This window comes from Equus caballus, chromosome 4, assembly GCF_041296265.1.
Source record: "Equus caballus isolate H_3958 breed thoroughbred chromosome 4, TB-T2T, whole genome shotgun sequence".
NCBI classification, from domain to species: domain Eukaryota; kingdom Metazoa; phylum Chordata; class Mammalia; order Perissodactyla; family Equidae; genus Equus; species Equus caballus.
Window position 1 is genome coordinate 81549283 of NC_091687.1, and position 18299 is coordinate 81567581.

Here is an 18299-nt window from a genome sequence, read left to right on the forward strand (position 1 = left end):
AGTATTATAGCATATAGTATACCACAGTTTTTTCACTAAGTTCTTTTTGATAGATATTTAGAATTTCTTCCAACTTGTTATTATAAACTACAACTTTGCTACAATATTCATTTATATTGCATTTTGGAGATTTGAATGTAATGCTGAATTATTGTGAAATTATTAAGATTGTGATTCTCCCTGCAGCATTCCTCTACAAAAGGATGCTTGCTATTTTTACTTTCATCAACAGTGCTGGTCTCCATGGATCTTCAGTATTAAGTGTTATCACATTTTTTAATCTGATGAAGTTAAAAATGTCACATCTTTTTAATAAAAAGGAACTTTTACTTGCACATCAATTAAAAATATTTTTATTATACTAAATTCTGCTTTTTAAACTTAATGTTTTACCTTTAAATCTTGTATATAAAAGGGTATGAATAGGCAGTTTATAGAAAGCAAATACAGGGGCTTTCCTGGTGGCGCAGTGGTTAACTTCGCACGTTCCGCTTCGGCAGCCCATGGTTCACAGGTTCAGATCCCAGGTAGGGACGTAGACACCGCTTATCAAGCCATGCTGTGGCAGGCATCCCACATATAAAATAGAGAAAGATGGGCATGGATGTTAGCTCAGGGCCAATCTTCCTCAGCAAAAAGAGGAGGATTCATGGCAGATGTTAGCTCAGGGCTAATCTTCCTCAAAAAAAAAAAAGGAAAACACACAAACAGAAATATTAAAAAATAAAAAAAGAAAACGAATATAAATGGCAAAACAAAGAAAAGATCATCAAATTCACAAAAAGTTATGGAAAGACAATTTAAAGTATAGCTTATCACTCTATAGTCATAGGACTGGCAAAACCCAAAATTAGTGATATCACCTACTGCTGGTAGGAATTCTGAGAAAGGAAGCTCTCATACATTGCTTGGGAAAATGTGACATATTATAATCTTTTTTGGAAAGCAATCTGGTAAATCTATAAAGTTTAAAATACTTATACTTTTTAAGACAGCAGTATTATTCTTGGGAATCAATTTGATAGAAGTTAAACCATCAAAAATTTACATATAAATCTTAAAATTAACACAATGTCAATGAAATAGAGAAATGATTTTAAATAAGGACAATCAAAATAAGGGAGATGAGATTACTATACAAATTTTGAGTAGTTATAATAATTAGAGAAAAAAATAGCAATTTATGTCCCAAGCGTCTCTGGAGAGATGGAAAATGAATGTTATGAGATTAGAGGAAACTATGATTTGGTAGAATTCTGTTAAAATATGTGGGATAAAATCTGCTTCTTAGATGCGAAGGAACAATACACTTATATCAGAATTATTAGCCTCAGGAGATGCTTCTGATATCTCCTTGGATTCCGGGAGCAGGACCAATTTTAAGTAAATTGTGAAGTGGATGAAACTTGTCTTAGGTGATAGCTCTGTTTACCCATTATCCAGGTCCCTCCTTACCTAAAGCACCCACTTTAGGGTCCCACACGTTTGGCCTAGCTGGTCAGGTCACACCTACCACTTGGGGCTTGTTGCTACTCACTCATGAAAATGTGCATTCCTTCATCATTAGTTTCACTGCTTAAGGTGCCACCGATTCTAGGAAGTGCACTTGTCGTGCCAATGAGAGAAAACCGCTGAGCCCAGTTCTAGATAATGTACATGTGTTTTAACTTAGACCTACTGTTGATGAGGTCCTTTCTTTTCCTTAAATTGAAACCACCAATGAGTGTCTGTTGAGTTAACATATCCTTCTCCTATTGTAGAAAGGCCTATTGAAGAAACATGATGGGTGCTACAGACTTGGGAAAGAAGATTGTTTTCAGTGTTTTCTAAATTACACTTGTATCACTCTATTCAGAAGCCCTAAATAATAGGCTGCAAGACACATGGAAGATGTCACATTTTATTTCTTGAAAGTTTATCCCCTAGATCTGGAATTTATCTGCCTGTATATACCTACCACCCACCCATTTATTCATTAAACAAATACTTATATAAAGCTTATCAAGTAGTAGGCACTGTTCTAAGCACTTTATAAATATTAACTCATTTAATCCTTATCCTCCAAATGTCAGTATTATTATTACTGGGAGGTCTGAGTTTTATGCCTCACATCTGCTTTTTGGAATGACCTTGAACAAGCTCATTAGATTGTCTATTGCTTGATTTGAAAATGGAAGATAAGACTTGCCCCATAAATATCTCACAGAAATATCATGATTGGTTTAAATAACTCTCCAAAGATTATTGAAAATAATGCTTTATGAATAAGGCTGTGTAATCCTAAAATACTTGTAGCATTAAGTAATAAGCCATTGAGAGAGTCGATTCTTTTTCTCATGTTAGTGAATTATATTTTCTTAAGCCTCAATTCTCATCTGTGCTGAATTAGTGTGGAATTATTCTTAGAATAAATTTTAAATCAGTGACTCCCTCCTCCCTTTCAGATTGCTCAGAGTCCCCAGTGCATCATTATACGATGTTAAACCAGATATGACTAGGTTTTATTCATTGCATTTTAAAGAAGTCATGCAAAATAACTTTTAATAAAACAGGAAGAAGGAATAATATTTGGTTAAATGAAGTGTCACAGTGCTAATTACACACTAAAACCTCCTGTGCCATTCTGTGGAATTTGGTACAAGGAGTGTCTATCAAGAACTCATGTCAAGTACTCAAGTAATAAAAGAACCCAATTTAAAATACCAACCTCATAGCAAGGATTACCAGGAGGACATTATAGCCAGATATCAGGATATTTTATAATTGACACTAAACACTCAAGTTTTATTCAACACATGGTTATTAATCAAGAGCTATGTGTAGGACGCTAAAATTGGTGTGGGTGTGGGAGAGCATTACAAAGGTGAATGAGACCTTTCAAGGAACCATACGGCAGAGGTGTATATCGTCAGGGCTTCTCGAGCTTACATGTGCCTATAGAGCACCTGGGGATCTAATATTGGCAAATTCTGATTTGGTAAGGTCTAGGTTGGAGCCTGAAAGTTTTCGTTTCTAAAAGCTTTCAGATGATGAAAATGTTGCAGGTCCAAGGACCATTTTTGAGTAGCAAGATGCATATGTTTAACTATGATATAAGATACAATAGAAGCAGTATGAAGGGCAGAAACAAAATGTTCAGGGAGAACAGAAAAGAAAGTGACCTATTCCAAATGTGGGGATCTAGGATGGTGTCACAAGTGGAATACTTAGTATGTAACAATGATTCCTCAAGCAGGTTTTGGAGGAAACAGCATTCAGCAGCGTGCTAGAGGCACACAGGTCTATAAGTGTTTTGAATCTCAGAGACCAAGAAGGGGTTGGTGCTGCTAAAGAGGAAAGGAGGAAGCTGCTTTGAGGGAAACGAGACTAGAAAACTAGGTTGGGGCAGATGTGCAGAAAACTTTGGTTGCTTCGCTAAGGAATTTGATCTGCATTGTGGTGGGAATGATAAGATCTGTGTTTTCAGAAGATGACTGGCTGTAGGGAGGAAGATGGGTTAGAGCGGGAAAAAGAATTAGAAGCAGGGAGAATAGGAGACATTGCAGAGATGGTGAGATCTTAGATTTAGAGAATGAGGTAGGATTTGGAAAGATAAGTAAATATTTAAGGCAATCTAATTTAAAATCGATGGGAATTGGAAATCCAGGGGAAGCAGGAATGAGAGACAAGTATGAGTTGGAGATGACCTTATGCTTTCTAGCTTGAGGACAAAAGAGTGGCCACATCCTTGACAGTAAGGAAAGTGGAAAGAGGGCCAGGTTTTTGGCAGGAGATGGTGGGTTTAGATGTGTACTTGTTCAGCAGGGTATCTGTTCTAGAAGGTAACTAAAAATGCCTTTCTGAAACATGAGAAAGATGGAGGAACATAAATTTGGGAGTCAAGGCAGAGAAGCAATAGCTAAAGCAGTGGATGTAAATAAAATCATCAAGGGAGTTGAATTCAGAGAGAAATAGTAACAAATGTGAAGCATTTATTAACAGGAGGGGGCTGCATATATTAACAGGAGGGTCTCATACCCCAAATTTGATCTATTTTTCAGTCCTCTGTATTTTAAATACTATTGGAATTTTTATTAGTATAAGAATGCATCTTGCATAAAATGTAATTCTTTTTCACTTTCTGCACTGTAATGCTGATTGGTTTTGTAATACAACATTCTTAGTATAAAGAATAAAATATTTAGTATAAAATACTTGTGAAATATGTAATTAGTATTAAAAGTTTATGTCCAGCTACAGTCACATACTTAACAATTGTCATCTTATTTCCTCTGGAGAATTTGTTCATTCTGATTTCTTAAAAACTAAAGTCCATACTTTATTCAGAATTTCTTAATTTTTACCCAATGTCCTTTTTCTCTTCCGAGATCCTGTCCAGGATACCAAATTACATTTAGCCGTCATGTTTTCTTAGGCTCCTCTTGGCTGTGACAATTTCTCAGACTTTCCTTATTTTTGATGACCTTGGCAGTTTTGAGAACTGGTCCAGTATTTTGATATCCCTCAGTTGGGATTTGCCTGATGTTTTTCTCATGATTAGGTCGGGGTCATGGGGTTATGGCCTTTGGGAATGAGACCACAGAGATAAAGCATCACTCTCATCACATAATATCACCGGTGTATACTATCAACACGGCTTGTCATTGTTGATGTTAACCTTGACCACCTGACTGAGGTAGTATTCATTGGGTTTTTCCATTGTAAAGTTATTCTTTTACTTCCCTTTCCATACTGTACCTGTGGAAAGGTGTCGTTATACACAGTTCACTCTGAAGGAGTCGGAAGTTGTGCTTCACCTCTTTGAAGGAGGAGTAACTGCATAAATTATTTGGAGTTTTTCTGCATGGGAGATTTGTCTCTTCATGTTCCAGTTATTTATTTACTCAATCATTTGTTTATATCAGAATGGACTCATGGGTATTTATTTTATGCTTTGAGTTATAATCCAATATTTCTTTACTTATTTTGTTGCTCAAATTGTTTCCATTTTGATCCTTGGTTCCATGTCCCTTTGATACAGCTCCAAAGTGATTTTGTTTGTTTGTTGTTCTTTTTGGGTTTCTTTTTTTTTTTTTTTTTTGGTGAGGAATACTGTCCCTGAGCCAACATCCCATGCCAATCTTCCTCCATTTTGTGTGTGGGATGCCACCATGGCATGGCTTGACAAGTGGTGTGTGAGTCCACTCCTAGGATCCAAACCCAAAAACCCCGGGCCACGGAAGTGGAGCGTGCAAACCCAACCACCACACCCCCAGGCTGCCCCATGTTTGTTTGTTTCTGAGCTTTTCCTTACTTTCTGTCACTACAGTGCTCTAGACTCATCTTTAATGTTTACTACTCCAGGCCTTGAATCAGCCATTTCTTCAAGGAACTCTGGTTCATTTTATTGAAGAAAGGTATTAGAAACCAATATCTGGGCACTAGGAGTAGTCTGATTTTTAAATTGCTGCAGTGTTCATTTCTTTTAAGCTGGCGAGAATTCTAGACATTAGATATTTGGCAAAAATGCAGTGATGAGAGTTTTCTCCCAGACAGACAATAATCTTGAAAGCAGTAAAACTTTAAACACACACACATACAATCACTCAGTTACACTTCAACAGAAGACTATAAAAGTGGCATGCAAACCTTAAGAAAAGTCAATTTGAAAAACCTATGGAAGGAACTTTAGCAAACCTTCTAAAATAAATATGTCTTGAGTTTATTTCATAGGAATAAACTGACCTGTTTCCTTTCATGCTCTTCTTAATGAAAAATTTTTTCAAAGCAGGAGTTTTTTTAAACTTTTGCAATAGTTTAAGCATAATATTGCTTTCTTGGGTTTATGAGTAGATTAGATGAATTTCAGGAGCTCAGAACTCTTCACAGAAATGATCCCATTGATCTTCACAACCTCTCATAGGGTGGAAAGAGGATAGACATTAGGACAGGAAAGCTTGAGCCCTAGTGTGGATTTAGAACATCAAGGGAGAGAATGGTTTAGAATTCCTCTGTGGTGAAACACGAAGTTTTCCTTATCAGCTCTTAAGGGATGTAAAGCCAGAGGCATAACAAGCAACAGCGAATAACCGGGGAAGGAACCAGACTTAGATTTTGTGATCATGTTATATAATTCATTGAAGATCTCAAGGTTCTATGCATATATGATTTCTCTTAAAGTGAATTCTGAAAATTGAAATATTCAATCCAATAAAAATCTTCTAAGTGTCTACTATAATCAGTGTTAGATACAAGAAAGTGAATGCTTTTTGTCCTTAAAGAAAAGCAATGAATAAAATTAGCTATTGGTGCTATGTTATTGTTCTGTAGATCCACCTTATTAAGAGTACAGTTAAGGGAACTGGTTAATGCAACTTGAAAGATTCAGGAAAAGGTATAGGTATTTGCAATGGCTAATTTATATCCAAATAGTCTTGTAGTGGAATCAAGTCTAGAACCTAATTTATCATCAATGAGTTAATATGTTTGTGAATATAACATCATCTACTAATTCTGGTAAAAGATGGATACAGAGAAAGTAAGACTTTGTTCTTCAATAAGAATCTTATAATCTAGTTGTGCAGAGAAGGATATACAAATGAAGCAGTGAACATATCAAATATCCTCATGCTGTATCATAAAGGGATATTTTGTATTATTTAAAAATTAAGCATCTGGGCTGGCCCCATGGCCAAGTGGTTAAGTTCGTGCACTCTGCTTCAGTGGCCCAGGGTTTCGCCGGTTCGAATCCTGGGTGTGAACATGGCACCGCTCGTCAAGCCATGCTGAGGAGGCATCTCACATGCCACAACTAGAAGGACCCACAACTAAAAATATACAACTATGTACTGGGGGGCTTTGGGAGGAAAAGGAAAAATAAAATCTTAAAAAAAAAAGTTAAACATCTTCAGTATTTCATGCTAAAAGAAAACAAATTTTAGAAAATCACCCTGGTTGTATCCTCATAGATTAGGATAGTCTAATACTGTGAATAAGTAAATGAGGTTTGGCTTTTGTAGCAATGTAGCCTGAAAGCTCTTGGACAAGTTTATTTTCCAAGCCATACTTAATAAATCCTTTTTGCTTCAATCTAATGTATGTGTTCACAGAAAAGTTTCCAGTAAGTAAAGCACTTGGAATTGGCTATTTTTTTTTTTGTAATTTCTTTAAACACAACCAATGGTTAACTTTGCTTTTCTTATGTTTACTTCTCCTCCCTCATCCTTTCTAGTTAAGAACCAAAATATATATTTATGTCCTTTTTTAAAAAGTACCTTAATGTTTTTCTCACTATTCTTCTATTTTTAATTCCTACGAAAGCATTTCAACATGCTGACTTTTTACTGAGTTCTAACTAGTAGTCTGCTGCTCACATTCGGTTATTCATTCATCTGTGCATTTAACAAATATGTAATGAAGGCTTCTTACATCCCAGCCATTGTGGTAGGTACTGAGAATACAGCAATGAACAAGAGACAAAGTCCTGTCCTTATGGAGCTTACATCCAAATGGGGAGAGACAGATAATAAACAAATAGGCAAGAAATATATAAGTCTGGCAGATGATGATAAATGCTATGGAGAAAAATAAAGGAGAAATAGACTTAATATTCTTAGGTTTTATACGATGTGGTAGAAAATCGAAGTTGTGATTCCTTGAGAATAAACAGCATCTTGTGAACGATGCTATCTCAGAGCTCTCGGCTGTTCTCTGGATTGAATTACTGATTTGGTAGACTTTCTCAATGAGGGAGGCATTTGAGAGTCAGGAAATGATTGTTTGCTTTATGTGGCAGCCTGCCTGTGAGAGACTGGAAATATTCTAAGGCAGCTTCACTCCTTAGGGCAGATGCTGGATTAAAACAAAAACAAGAACAGAAACCTTTAAACATAGCTCTTACTTTTAACAGTGAGATGTTAGCTGGTTTCTGAGAACACTTAGAGAAGGATAAAAACTACAATCAGGGCTATTTCATATCTGCATTCATAAATCTGGACCCTAACAACTCCTTCTAAAATTGTCTTTGGGGTCTTCCTGGTTTCCAGAACCAACACTGTGGAGACATGACAGTGAGCGGTGTTAGCAGCAATTTGGTTTCACAGTTTACGGAGAGACGCCTGTAGATTGTTCGTGTTTTTCTAATTTTGAGATGGCAAATGGAACATCTCCATCCTGTTTTCCTAGAACTATGCCCCATGACCTCTCTATTCAAGGGCTTAACGAGCCCAATCCAGGAGCTAGTCCTGCTCTGGCTTCTTTGTGACAGGGAAAGAAATTATTTTAACCATCAAAGAACCTAAGAAAGTTTTGGAGATTTCTTTTTAAAAGTAGGTAGGGGGCAGGTTTATATTTATAGTTCCTGAGTACATGTGCAGTTCATTACTGCCTCCCTTTATATGTGAAAATTTAACTTTACCAGTGGTATTGCCAATAATGTTTTGGGAAGTGATTGCTCAGCGAGGGTCTAGGAGTGCCTGGTTTACACCTGTTATAGTCGTTTTTTCCTCCAAGCTTCCAAAGGAAAATAGATGCACTGGACAGTAATTGGAAAAATACCAAAGCTAGATAATTCCTCTCTGTCTCAGTTCCCTCTCTTGTATAGTCTGTGTAATAATCGTTTCTACCCCACAGTGTTGTTGGAAGTTCTGCATAAATTAATAAACATAAGGCATCGAAAGCTAAGTTTCTCTGTTACCTCCCTGTTTTTTGAAGGGATGATGATGTAATAGTCGTGAACATGGCCTCTAGAGCTAGACTTCTCGTATTCACTACTAACTAGATGGCTGACCTTGGGCAAGTTATTTAGCCTTTCTGTGCATTTTAAAAAACAGAATAATCAAATCCAGTGGGGTCCTTATTGTGTGGACTAAATGAATTCATAGAAATCCTTGGAACAGTCCCTTGCATATTATAAATGTTCAGGAACCCCTAGCTGTTGACATCATTACTGCTCCTACTACTACTATCACTACTTCTTCTACTTATGTACTAGTGTGGCTGTGGCACCCAAATCCTAGTGTAGGATTCTAAAGAGCTAGGCTGAATCACATAAAGTTCCGCTTTCCCTTATGCCAGCCAAACCTAAGAAGCTACCACCAAAATTGGCCAGGGCCTGCTTTGCCTGCTTTTTCCCAAATCCAAATCTGATTTCTCAGCTGTTAGACCCTAATGTCAACCTTCTGAGGGTGGAAGAAACAAATCGAGTAAGACCAACACTAAGAATGTTTGCCCCAAAGCCGAGAAAGAGCCTGTCCTAGGCCAATTATAATTGTGGCAACAGCCCTGAGACAGGCTCAGTGTGGAAAAGAGTCCAAAGAGAGAGTGTGAACAAGAGAGAGATGAGGGCAGGCCCACCTAGAAGTGGAACCTGGGCCACTTTAGCAATCCAGCTGGAGAGAAGAGACATAAGTGAAAAAGACGGCCACAGGTCACGCTTGATTTTTCCAGGCTTCTGAGAGAATGAAGAACTCTAAGAGACCACATTTCAGCCCTTGCTAACTTTAACATAGCTAATAAAATGTCTTTGGAGTTGAAGTGACCTTACTCAACCTTGTGGGAGAGCACGGCCAAATCTGGATATCAAACGGTATGTTCAGACATCCTTTTAAGACCAACTGACCACGTATCAATTTGCTTAGAGTCATCTCAACAAAACCAATTTACCTAATGAACAAGTCTGATTCATTAAAAGCTAAAATATGGAACATCAACTTGCTGAATGAGCAATTCATGGAAAACTGACACATCAGTGTTTCACCAGGTCTAGGGCTGTTTGCTGCTACTAGTGGCAGAGCCCATTCAGAGTTAGGACCAGGCGTGGCCACTTATGGCAAACTGGAGAACATGTGGGAAGCTGTAGTCAGCTCCAGCCGGTGGCTGCCTTGTAGGATACGGACCTCGTGTTACCAGAGCTTCCAAGTTTTCAAATGAGGGCTGAATTCTGGATGTTTATGTGAATTGTACTGGCATTTGCATTTTGTTAAATACTTAAAATTAAAAACAAAAACAAAACAAACACTGTGCAGGCCAAATGCACCCCATATGTGGGCTTGACTCTCCCTGTGTGCCTGTGGTTTGCAATCTCTGCTATACGCCCTGGGCATTTGCTTACTAAACACTCGTGATTTCAACCAGCTCAGCCTGGCCTCAAAGCTCCATAATATATAGTAATTTGTAATTTTGCTGAGGCACAAATTTGCATCCCAAATGCTCCAAGGTTGACTTCTGAATGTGACTTACTTAGCTAGGAATGTGTTTTGTTCTCTGCCCAGTTTCTACATTTCAATGTGGCTTTTGGGCTTTTCAAAACCAAGTTTGAGTACATAGTACCTCTTGTGAAACAAATCAAGATTTTTCTATAAAAAGGGCTGTGGGAGTGGTGAGAGCAAGTTGACTTCTAAGGCTGGAGATAGAAATGAAGAGAAAATGAAAAGGTCTACTAAATATTTAACCAGAAAACAGAGGTTTGGAAGTTTGAGGTAGAATTCAGGGAAGATAAAAGGAATTTTGAGTGGAAACAATTAGCGTTTTTCAGACCATAGTAGCAAGAATTAGACATGAAGTATATGAGAAGATCACGTGAAATTTTCAGTTATACTTGATGTTCAGGGGAAATGTATGTGCTATAGAGTTTTTTGAAATATTAATTTTTAATTCAAAATATTAATTAAATATTTTTGAGAGATGAGGGGTTACCCTTATGAATGTCAGGAAACTGTGTGATATGCTTTATAAGTTATCCTCAATTCTTTTTAATGTTTAGATTCTTCAAATAGATTGCTAAGGGCAGTGACTGCTCTTTTTTTTTTGCTATTTACTTTTGTATTTCTAGTACAATGTTCTGCTCATAGAAGGTTCTTAGTAAATTGAATGCTTTGAATTATTTAAACATGTCTTCCACTTTTAAACATTTATGGCTTAAATATATATTTTTTTCTATCGAATCTCAAAATTATGTATGTGCCTTGGGTAGTCAAGGGAGCCTGCCTCAGACTTGGAGGAATATAAAACGTACTCTGTTTTTAACACCCAAACAATACAGTCTGTGATTTGAAATTCTCTCTTTGCGTATCTTTATCTTCTTAAAATATTTAGTTGCATATATTATAACAGAAGGTTGCTTCTAGGGTTTTAATGTTTCCTGGGCTAGAAATAATATTGAATGAAAGTCTTTGTGTTTTCACACTGAATCCGTATCAAAAGATTTTGGCTGAAAATGCCAGATGCACATTTAAAATAAAGTACTGGAATCATCATAGAGTATTTGGTTTTGACTGTAGGAATCATTTGTAGTTTCTTGAAAGTGAGGGTGCGTGAAACAGAGTAGACCCTTGAAGCCTAAGGCCTGATGGCTCTTACATGGAGCGATTTCTCCCACCCACAACCTGCCTGCATCGTTTCTCCTTGTCCCTTTGAACTATTGTGCTATCTTCGAGCATCTTGCGATACATCAAGCAAACAGAGAAACTCAATAGCTCAGATGTTACCTTGAGTTCAGTTGTCTGAATCCTTTTGTTCAGCAGAGAGGTTTGCCTTCTAACAACAGGACAATTACGGAGAAACCAATAGCTCAGACAGCACAGGGCTTGTCAAATGGAAAAGAACTTGATTAGTGGGGAGTGAAATTTTCTTTACTAATTGTAGATTACTCTTTCGTATCGATCTTTTTTCAATCTTCCCTGCCATAAGGCCTTTCTTTGACAGCATTATGCTCTCAAGTGAGAAATTCTTCTGGGAAATTTTTAAAAGACAGGCTTTGGAAAGATTTGTTATTTTCCAGCTTTCTAGAAGCCATTAATACCTAGGGAGATTACTTGGGAGGCCTGCCATAAATAGTTACTTGAAGGAACATTATCTCAAGATTGGCCAACAAAAGACGCATGTGTACAGAAATTGCTTAATTCTTTTTTAACTGGATTTCCATCCGAGATGGGGGTAGTTTCTCAAGTAATACCAATTCTTTTATCCATTGCTTAGTGTTCTTTTCTGGTTATTTTTGAGATACCTATTTCTATATCCTCTCTGAAGTAATGTGTTTACTACCCTATCATGGGCTAGTTATTCATTCATTCATTTAACAAATAATTATAAGGTACCAGGGCTGGCCCAGTGGCGTAGTGGTTAAGTTCGCGTGCTCCACTTCAGTGGCCTGGGGTTTGCAGGTTCGGATCTTGGGCATGGACCTACACACCGCTCATCAAGCCATGCTGTGGTGGTGTCCCACATGCAAAATAGGAGATTGGCACAGATGTTAGCTCAGCGACAATCTTCCTCAAGCAAAAAGAGGAAAATTGGCAATAGATGTTAGTTCAGGGCCAATCTTCCTCACAAAAAGAAAAAAAAAACAAAGGAAAAAAATTATTATAAGGTACCAATTACATGCAAGGCACATTGATAAAAATTTATATAAATAAATCAAAGAGAATAAGGGAAAATAAACCCATGTATACACACAAATGTTAATTTTAAAGTGTTTGAATATTGCGTAAGAATGTACTCTTCTGAGATTATTTTGACAAGTTACTAGGAGTTTTTGGCACAGAGCTTTGCGCTTTGCCCTTGGTGAAGTAGCTGAAATGTCCTTTGCTTTGGTCCATGTTATACTCTGTATTTTAAACTCAACTCTGCTGTTTACAACTAGACCACAAATTCCTTTTAGACAAAACCTGTCTTGTAAATTTTTCATTGAATTTTATTTTCTGTCCTCCACAACTTTTTCTCTGTAAGAATTCATATAAAAGTATATTCAATGTTTAAGATCTGTGAATAGTAATGGTAATGGTGATACCGAAGCCCAGAACAAAATATTTGGTAGTTTGACTTCTTATCATTATTTGATTTCACTGCTATCTCCTATCTTAAAAGACTTTATAATCTTCTTTTCTCCCGGTCTCCAAATAAGACTATAACTTTACAAAATTAGTGACTTGAAACATTCTAATTTTAGTCTTTCAAAGGAATTTTATGATATCACTTCAAATAATTGAATTTTCCCAAGGATACAATACTATATATAAAAATGTTAGGTCTGGTAAATTTAAAAAGTTAATTTTAGTTACTTTGAATGCTGACTTTTATTTTTTAATTTTTATTTTTGGTGAGGAAGATTGGCCCTGAGCTAACATCTGTTAACATCTGTTGCCAATCTTCCTCCTTTTGCTTGAGGAAGATTGTCGTTGAGCTAACACCTGTCACAACCTTCCTCTATTTTGTATGTGGGATGCTGCCACAGCATGGCTTGATGTGTGGTGTGTAGGTCCGTTCCCAGGATCTGAACCTGTGAACTGCAGGATACCGAAGTGGAGCATGTAAACTTAACCACTAAGCCACCTGGCCAGCCCCTGACTTTTCTTTTAAATATATCCAAAATCATTGTTACTTGTCTTTTAGGATTTAAATAATTGTATTTTTTAATCTGAAGAAGTAAATCATGTCTTTAAAAGATCTGACAAAAATTATTTGTTTTTCAATACTCTTTTGCTATTAGGTGATTTGGGCTCTTGGGATCTGCTCATTTGCCTGTCTTCTAGGAAAACTGGTGGAAAACCCTGCATATCCAAGGAGGACATCTGCCAGTTAGGTTTACATCAAAAGGTAAATGTTCTTTTTCAAAATGTGCACAGATTTTATCAGCCCTATTGACACCAGTATTTTTTGGTCTATTATGTTAAAAAAAGCAGTCTTGCAAAATAGGAACTATTACATCTTAGGAGAAATTTCCAGTGCTCATGCTTATACACTTTACCATAAAATGGTCGCCATTTGTTGTTTGATAGGATCCCCCTCAACTTCAGCAGTTAACAATAAGGACCCAGTTTTACCCAATAGGACCTAAAAATTGATCTAGAAGTCTCTAGCCTATGGATTGTTCCTTACCCTAGCCACATATTCATTCAAAGTAGCAAAGCCTCTATTTTCTAGATCAGTGTTTTGACTTTTTCAAACTTAACCTGGTATCCTGAATTACAATAAAATTTATATAATTTCTTATAACTTTTAAAATTGACATCCAATATTTACTATTTTGTGTGAACTTTTATAAATGCTTTTATAAAAGTTAACTAAAAATTATCAAATGCCTACAGTGTGCTAGTCACTGTGCTGGAAAATTTACAAATGCTCTATTTTTGATACCTATAACAAGTGTGAAAAGTGTCAAAACCAATAGTTATTTTTCAGTAGTAAAAGAGTTTTTAGTAGCTACCCTGATCATCCGCTATTTCTACAATTGACAGTCTGGATAACTCCTTCCTCCTTCTAACTCTTCACTCCCCTGGCCTTTGGGCTGAGCACTTTCTTTTGGTTCCTCTTGCATGTCTTTGGCCATTCCTTCAGTTTTCTTGACACCCACCTTTCCTTTGCCCAGTCTTTAAATGCGTGTGTTCCCCAATACGACTCTCAAACTTTCAACTACCATTTGTCATGGATGATTCCCAAATCTACATCTAAAGTTCAAAGCACCTTCCCAGGCTTTGGGCTTGCATATGTAACCGCCTGTTGAACATCTCCCTTTATATGTCACACAGATGCTTCAAACTCAACATGGAGAAGACGAACTCGTGTTTTCCCCAGTAAATTCACTGCTCCTCTTGCGTTCAGATGCTCCACGGAACTTCCGTTCTGTTGGTCATAAGCTTGATCAACTGCTCTGTCACCTCCTAAGATAGAAATCTGGCCTTCACCTTGAGCCCTTCCTCTCCCTTGTCATCTGCCTTCTATCAATCACCAATACTAAGGAATTTAACTCCTAAATATTTCTCAAATATCTGTACTTACTACCTTTATTCCGGTCGGACAATCACCATATCTTACCAGGACTATGGCTGAATTCTCCTCACTGATTTTTCTGAAGCAAGTATTTTACCCCTGAAATCCATCCTGCTCATGGTTATCAGAGTGACAAATATGAAATGCTGAACTAAACTGGTTACTCATGTGCTTAAAATCTTGAATGGGTTCTCATCAACTGTAGAATAAAGTCTACAATATTTCCTGTGTGTCTCAGTCAGCCTCCCAGTAGGAAACAAATGCCATACTCGAAAGAGTTTAACTGAAGAAAAACTAATGAAAGAGCTCTCTACAGAGGTTTTGGCAGGACAAGAGAAACAAAAAAGATTAGGGACATCAGAGACCAGCAACATCATGAGAGTTTACTACCTTCAGTCTGAAGAAGGATATGTAGAAGAAATGGTGTAGCAAAACCTAATAAGAGCTGGAGCCAGGAAGGAGAGGTCGCTGGAAAGGAGCTATAAACTTAGGAGAATGTAGGCATTGCCAAATCGTAGCCCTGCAGAGAGGAAGCTGGGAAGGTAAGTACTCAATCTCTCTCTACTCCTGCTCTTCATTCTCCTGCCAAGACCTCCTATTGGTGCCAGGCACCATTCTAAGTGCTTACTTATTAAATTTATCTTCGTTCTTTACATATGAGGAGACAGAAGCACAAGGAGGTTAAGAAAATTCCCTAAGGCCTCATAGCTAATAAATGAAGCAACCAGGCTTCAAATCAGGAAGTCTGACTTCAAATTTAGTTTTCTTAGCCATATTACTATAGAATCTTTGAAAATAAATATTTAGCTACTGCACTTACAGCCTATTCTAATGAATATTCTTAAAGAATACATAAATATTAAACAATACATGTTGGATAACTATCACTTTGGAGCCCGAATAATTTGAAGTTTTATGAGCCATGACTTATTTATGTAAACATAAATATTCCAAACAGAAGTTGCTTCAAATTTCTTGGGAAAGTTGTAGTATTGTCAATGATCTAAGAATGAACAAAGAAAGGGCACCTGCTCAAATTAGTAAGATTAGTAATCACATCAGAGCTTTGGAACATAAGTGCTTAATGAAAATGATCATAAGATCTGTTCTAGAAAATGAATGGCCAGGAGTTTGTCTATTCAGGAGGAGAGTAATGTAAATTTAAAACTGTATTGGTCCATGTGATGCTGAAAGTGACGTGAGGTCCAGTATTTGGGGTAACGTTAAGGTTAATAACTGGGGCTCTATCTCACCTGTAATGGACGGGCTGTAGTGTTTCAAGAGCAGAGGGATTCCTTTCTAGCTCTAACTGTTTGTAGGACTAGCACTTCCTCAACCAGGATGCCGGTTTAGTACTTGCAGCCTTGAGAACTACTGAAATGGCTCTTGTTTTAAAGCATGCTAGGACATTTTCAGGTGCATATGATGGAATGATAATTGCACATGAGAGACATGGGGGATAAGAAGACTGTTTTTTTTCTTTGATTAGCTGGTTCTTTTATTGTCATTAATTCTCTTCCTTATGGATGATACTGAACAGCTTCCAGAGAAGGTCTTATTTTTGATAAAATAAAAGATATGTACATCTGTGCATATATAATGAAAAAAAGGAGCAGTTCTCTTAGATACAATGTGAAGTATATGTCACTCTCAATGCTCATGACTGACTAAAAAAATTTTATTCCTTGGATGCTTTCTTACACTTTGTAAATACTCCAAACTAAAATGTCTACTCCTTTTAATGAGTTAATGTTATTACTGTAGTTTTATTTTTTGATTTACAAACGCTTTCCAAATATTTATAATTAATATTATACTGATGCTCTTATTAGTGAAATATGTCTCAAAATAAGAATGATTTTTTTTACTTTTGCTTCTGACATTATGTAATAAAAACAATTTAGATGCAGATTACCACAAGTTAGGATTGTAGAATGTACTTTGGGATTGAAATCTTTTTAAATGTACATTTTCTTTCTCCCAATTTGATCTCAGAAATAGCCCAGGGATCAAATATCATTATTATTTTTTATATGCACTCTAATCCTTAGAAAGATATGAAAAGTTTTAGGCCAAGAAAAACAGCAGTCTATAAAACACACACACATATGTATGTATATTAAGCATTCAAATCGAATACAAAATTCCTATATAAAATTGGTATATAAAAGACCATTTGGGTGATAATGATATGTCAGAGTAGATTCATTAAGTATAACAAATGTACAGCTCTGGTGGGGGATGTTGATAATGGAGGAGACTGTGCATATGTGGGGGTAGTGGGTATATGGGAAATTTCTGGACCTTCTGCTCAATTTTATTGTGACCCTAAAATTAACCTAAAACTGAAAAAATAAAGCCTGTTAAAAAAAATTATTGCAGTGTCAAACTGGAGAAGCTCATCCTATAAAAGCCAGCTATTCCAAGTTAAAATTTCTTTGATGATATTCTGCTCGATAATCATGCAAATCTTATATATTTTATGATGCACATAAAAATAAGAATGAAAAGCACTAGGATATAGAAGAGCATTATTAGGTTTGACAATTAAAAAGTTAAAGCATGTGTAACACACTTGATTTACCATATCTGTATGACCCACAGCCCTTGAATGTGTTTATTTGTGCTGAGTTATTCAGTTTAACTGCCTAGTTTGGTGCTCAGTTCCATAGTAGAATGGGGATGATATTTCTGATGTCATGTGTCATCACAGTTTTATCATCTGTTGCAACTCTGTGAATTCCAAAGATGTGCTTTGGAGGAAAGAGCACAGGAAAAGGTCATTGGATGGAGGATGGGGAAACAGGAGGCGGGAGGATGAGAGCAGTTACTTCCCTTGGCTTGGCTCTGGTTTTATGAAGCAAGTGCTTTGTTGATCCTGAGTCAGTTCATCTTTCTGATCCAAGGTCTTGCCTGAAAAGTCATCTCTCTGATAAGACACAGCAACCTTCCCTTTTGTGTGAAACCCATGCAAGCTGTACACTTCTTTGCAGCATCTACAGAAATTCTTCTGGCTCATTACTTCAGTTATTGTTATCCATTTTACCAAGACTCTTCTAGTCCTTTCAGTGTGTGGAGGACGGGACAGCATAACCAGGATGCTCTAAGCATCTGCAATGACAGCACATTTGCTCTGAGCCCTTCCAGAAGTGGGAGAAGGTTTTAAACTGGACCTGCATCAGTACATAGCCTTAATGTCACTTACCTAATGCTGGTTCTCTTTCTGGGTCCTTCTATTATTAAAGATTCTATTTAATCAATAGCAACTGAGTGATTTTGCCTTGTCAGGGGGAAAATGGTTCAAGTTTATTGACTTTTGAAGCTTTTCATAGTCTAATTTAGAAGAGTTCCTTGTGCACTATCTTAAAAAGAAAACAACTCCAAACCTCTGTTATGGATTCCCTGTACTTTTGCAGTATTCTGTCCCTTCCTTCCAGCCTATTTAGGAATTTTTAATGGAAAACTTCAGGACTTGATGAAAGCTTTTCTTCTTTTCCCACATTTAGCCTCTGAACTTTCTCACTCTTGAGTTTAAGAAACGTAGACATCCCTAA

At 36.8% G+C, this 18299-nt stretch overlaps 1 protein-coding gene across 7 annotated transcripts in view; it reads left to right on the top strand.

The window, feature by feature from the left end:
- CPED1 (cadherin like and PC-esterase domain containing 1) overlaps positions 1-18299 on the top strand; it is a 271966-nt gene that overhangs the window by 41774 nt on the left and 211893 nt on the right. For all 7 annotated transcript variants that reach the window (XM_070264955.1, XM_023639557.2, XM_070264957.1 and 4 more), the window contains exon 4: positions 13466-13572. In XM_070264955.1, the coding sequence (XP_070121056.1) occupies positions 13466-13572 (107 nt within the window). The remainder of the gene's footprint in view (positions 1-13465; positions 13573-18299) is intronic.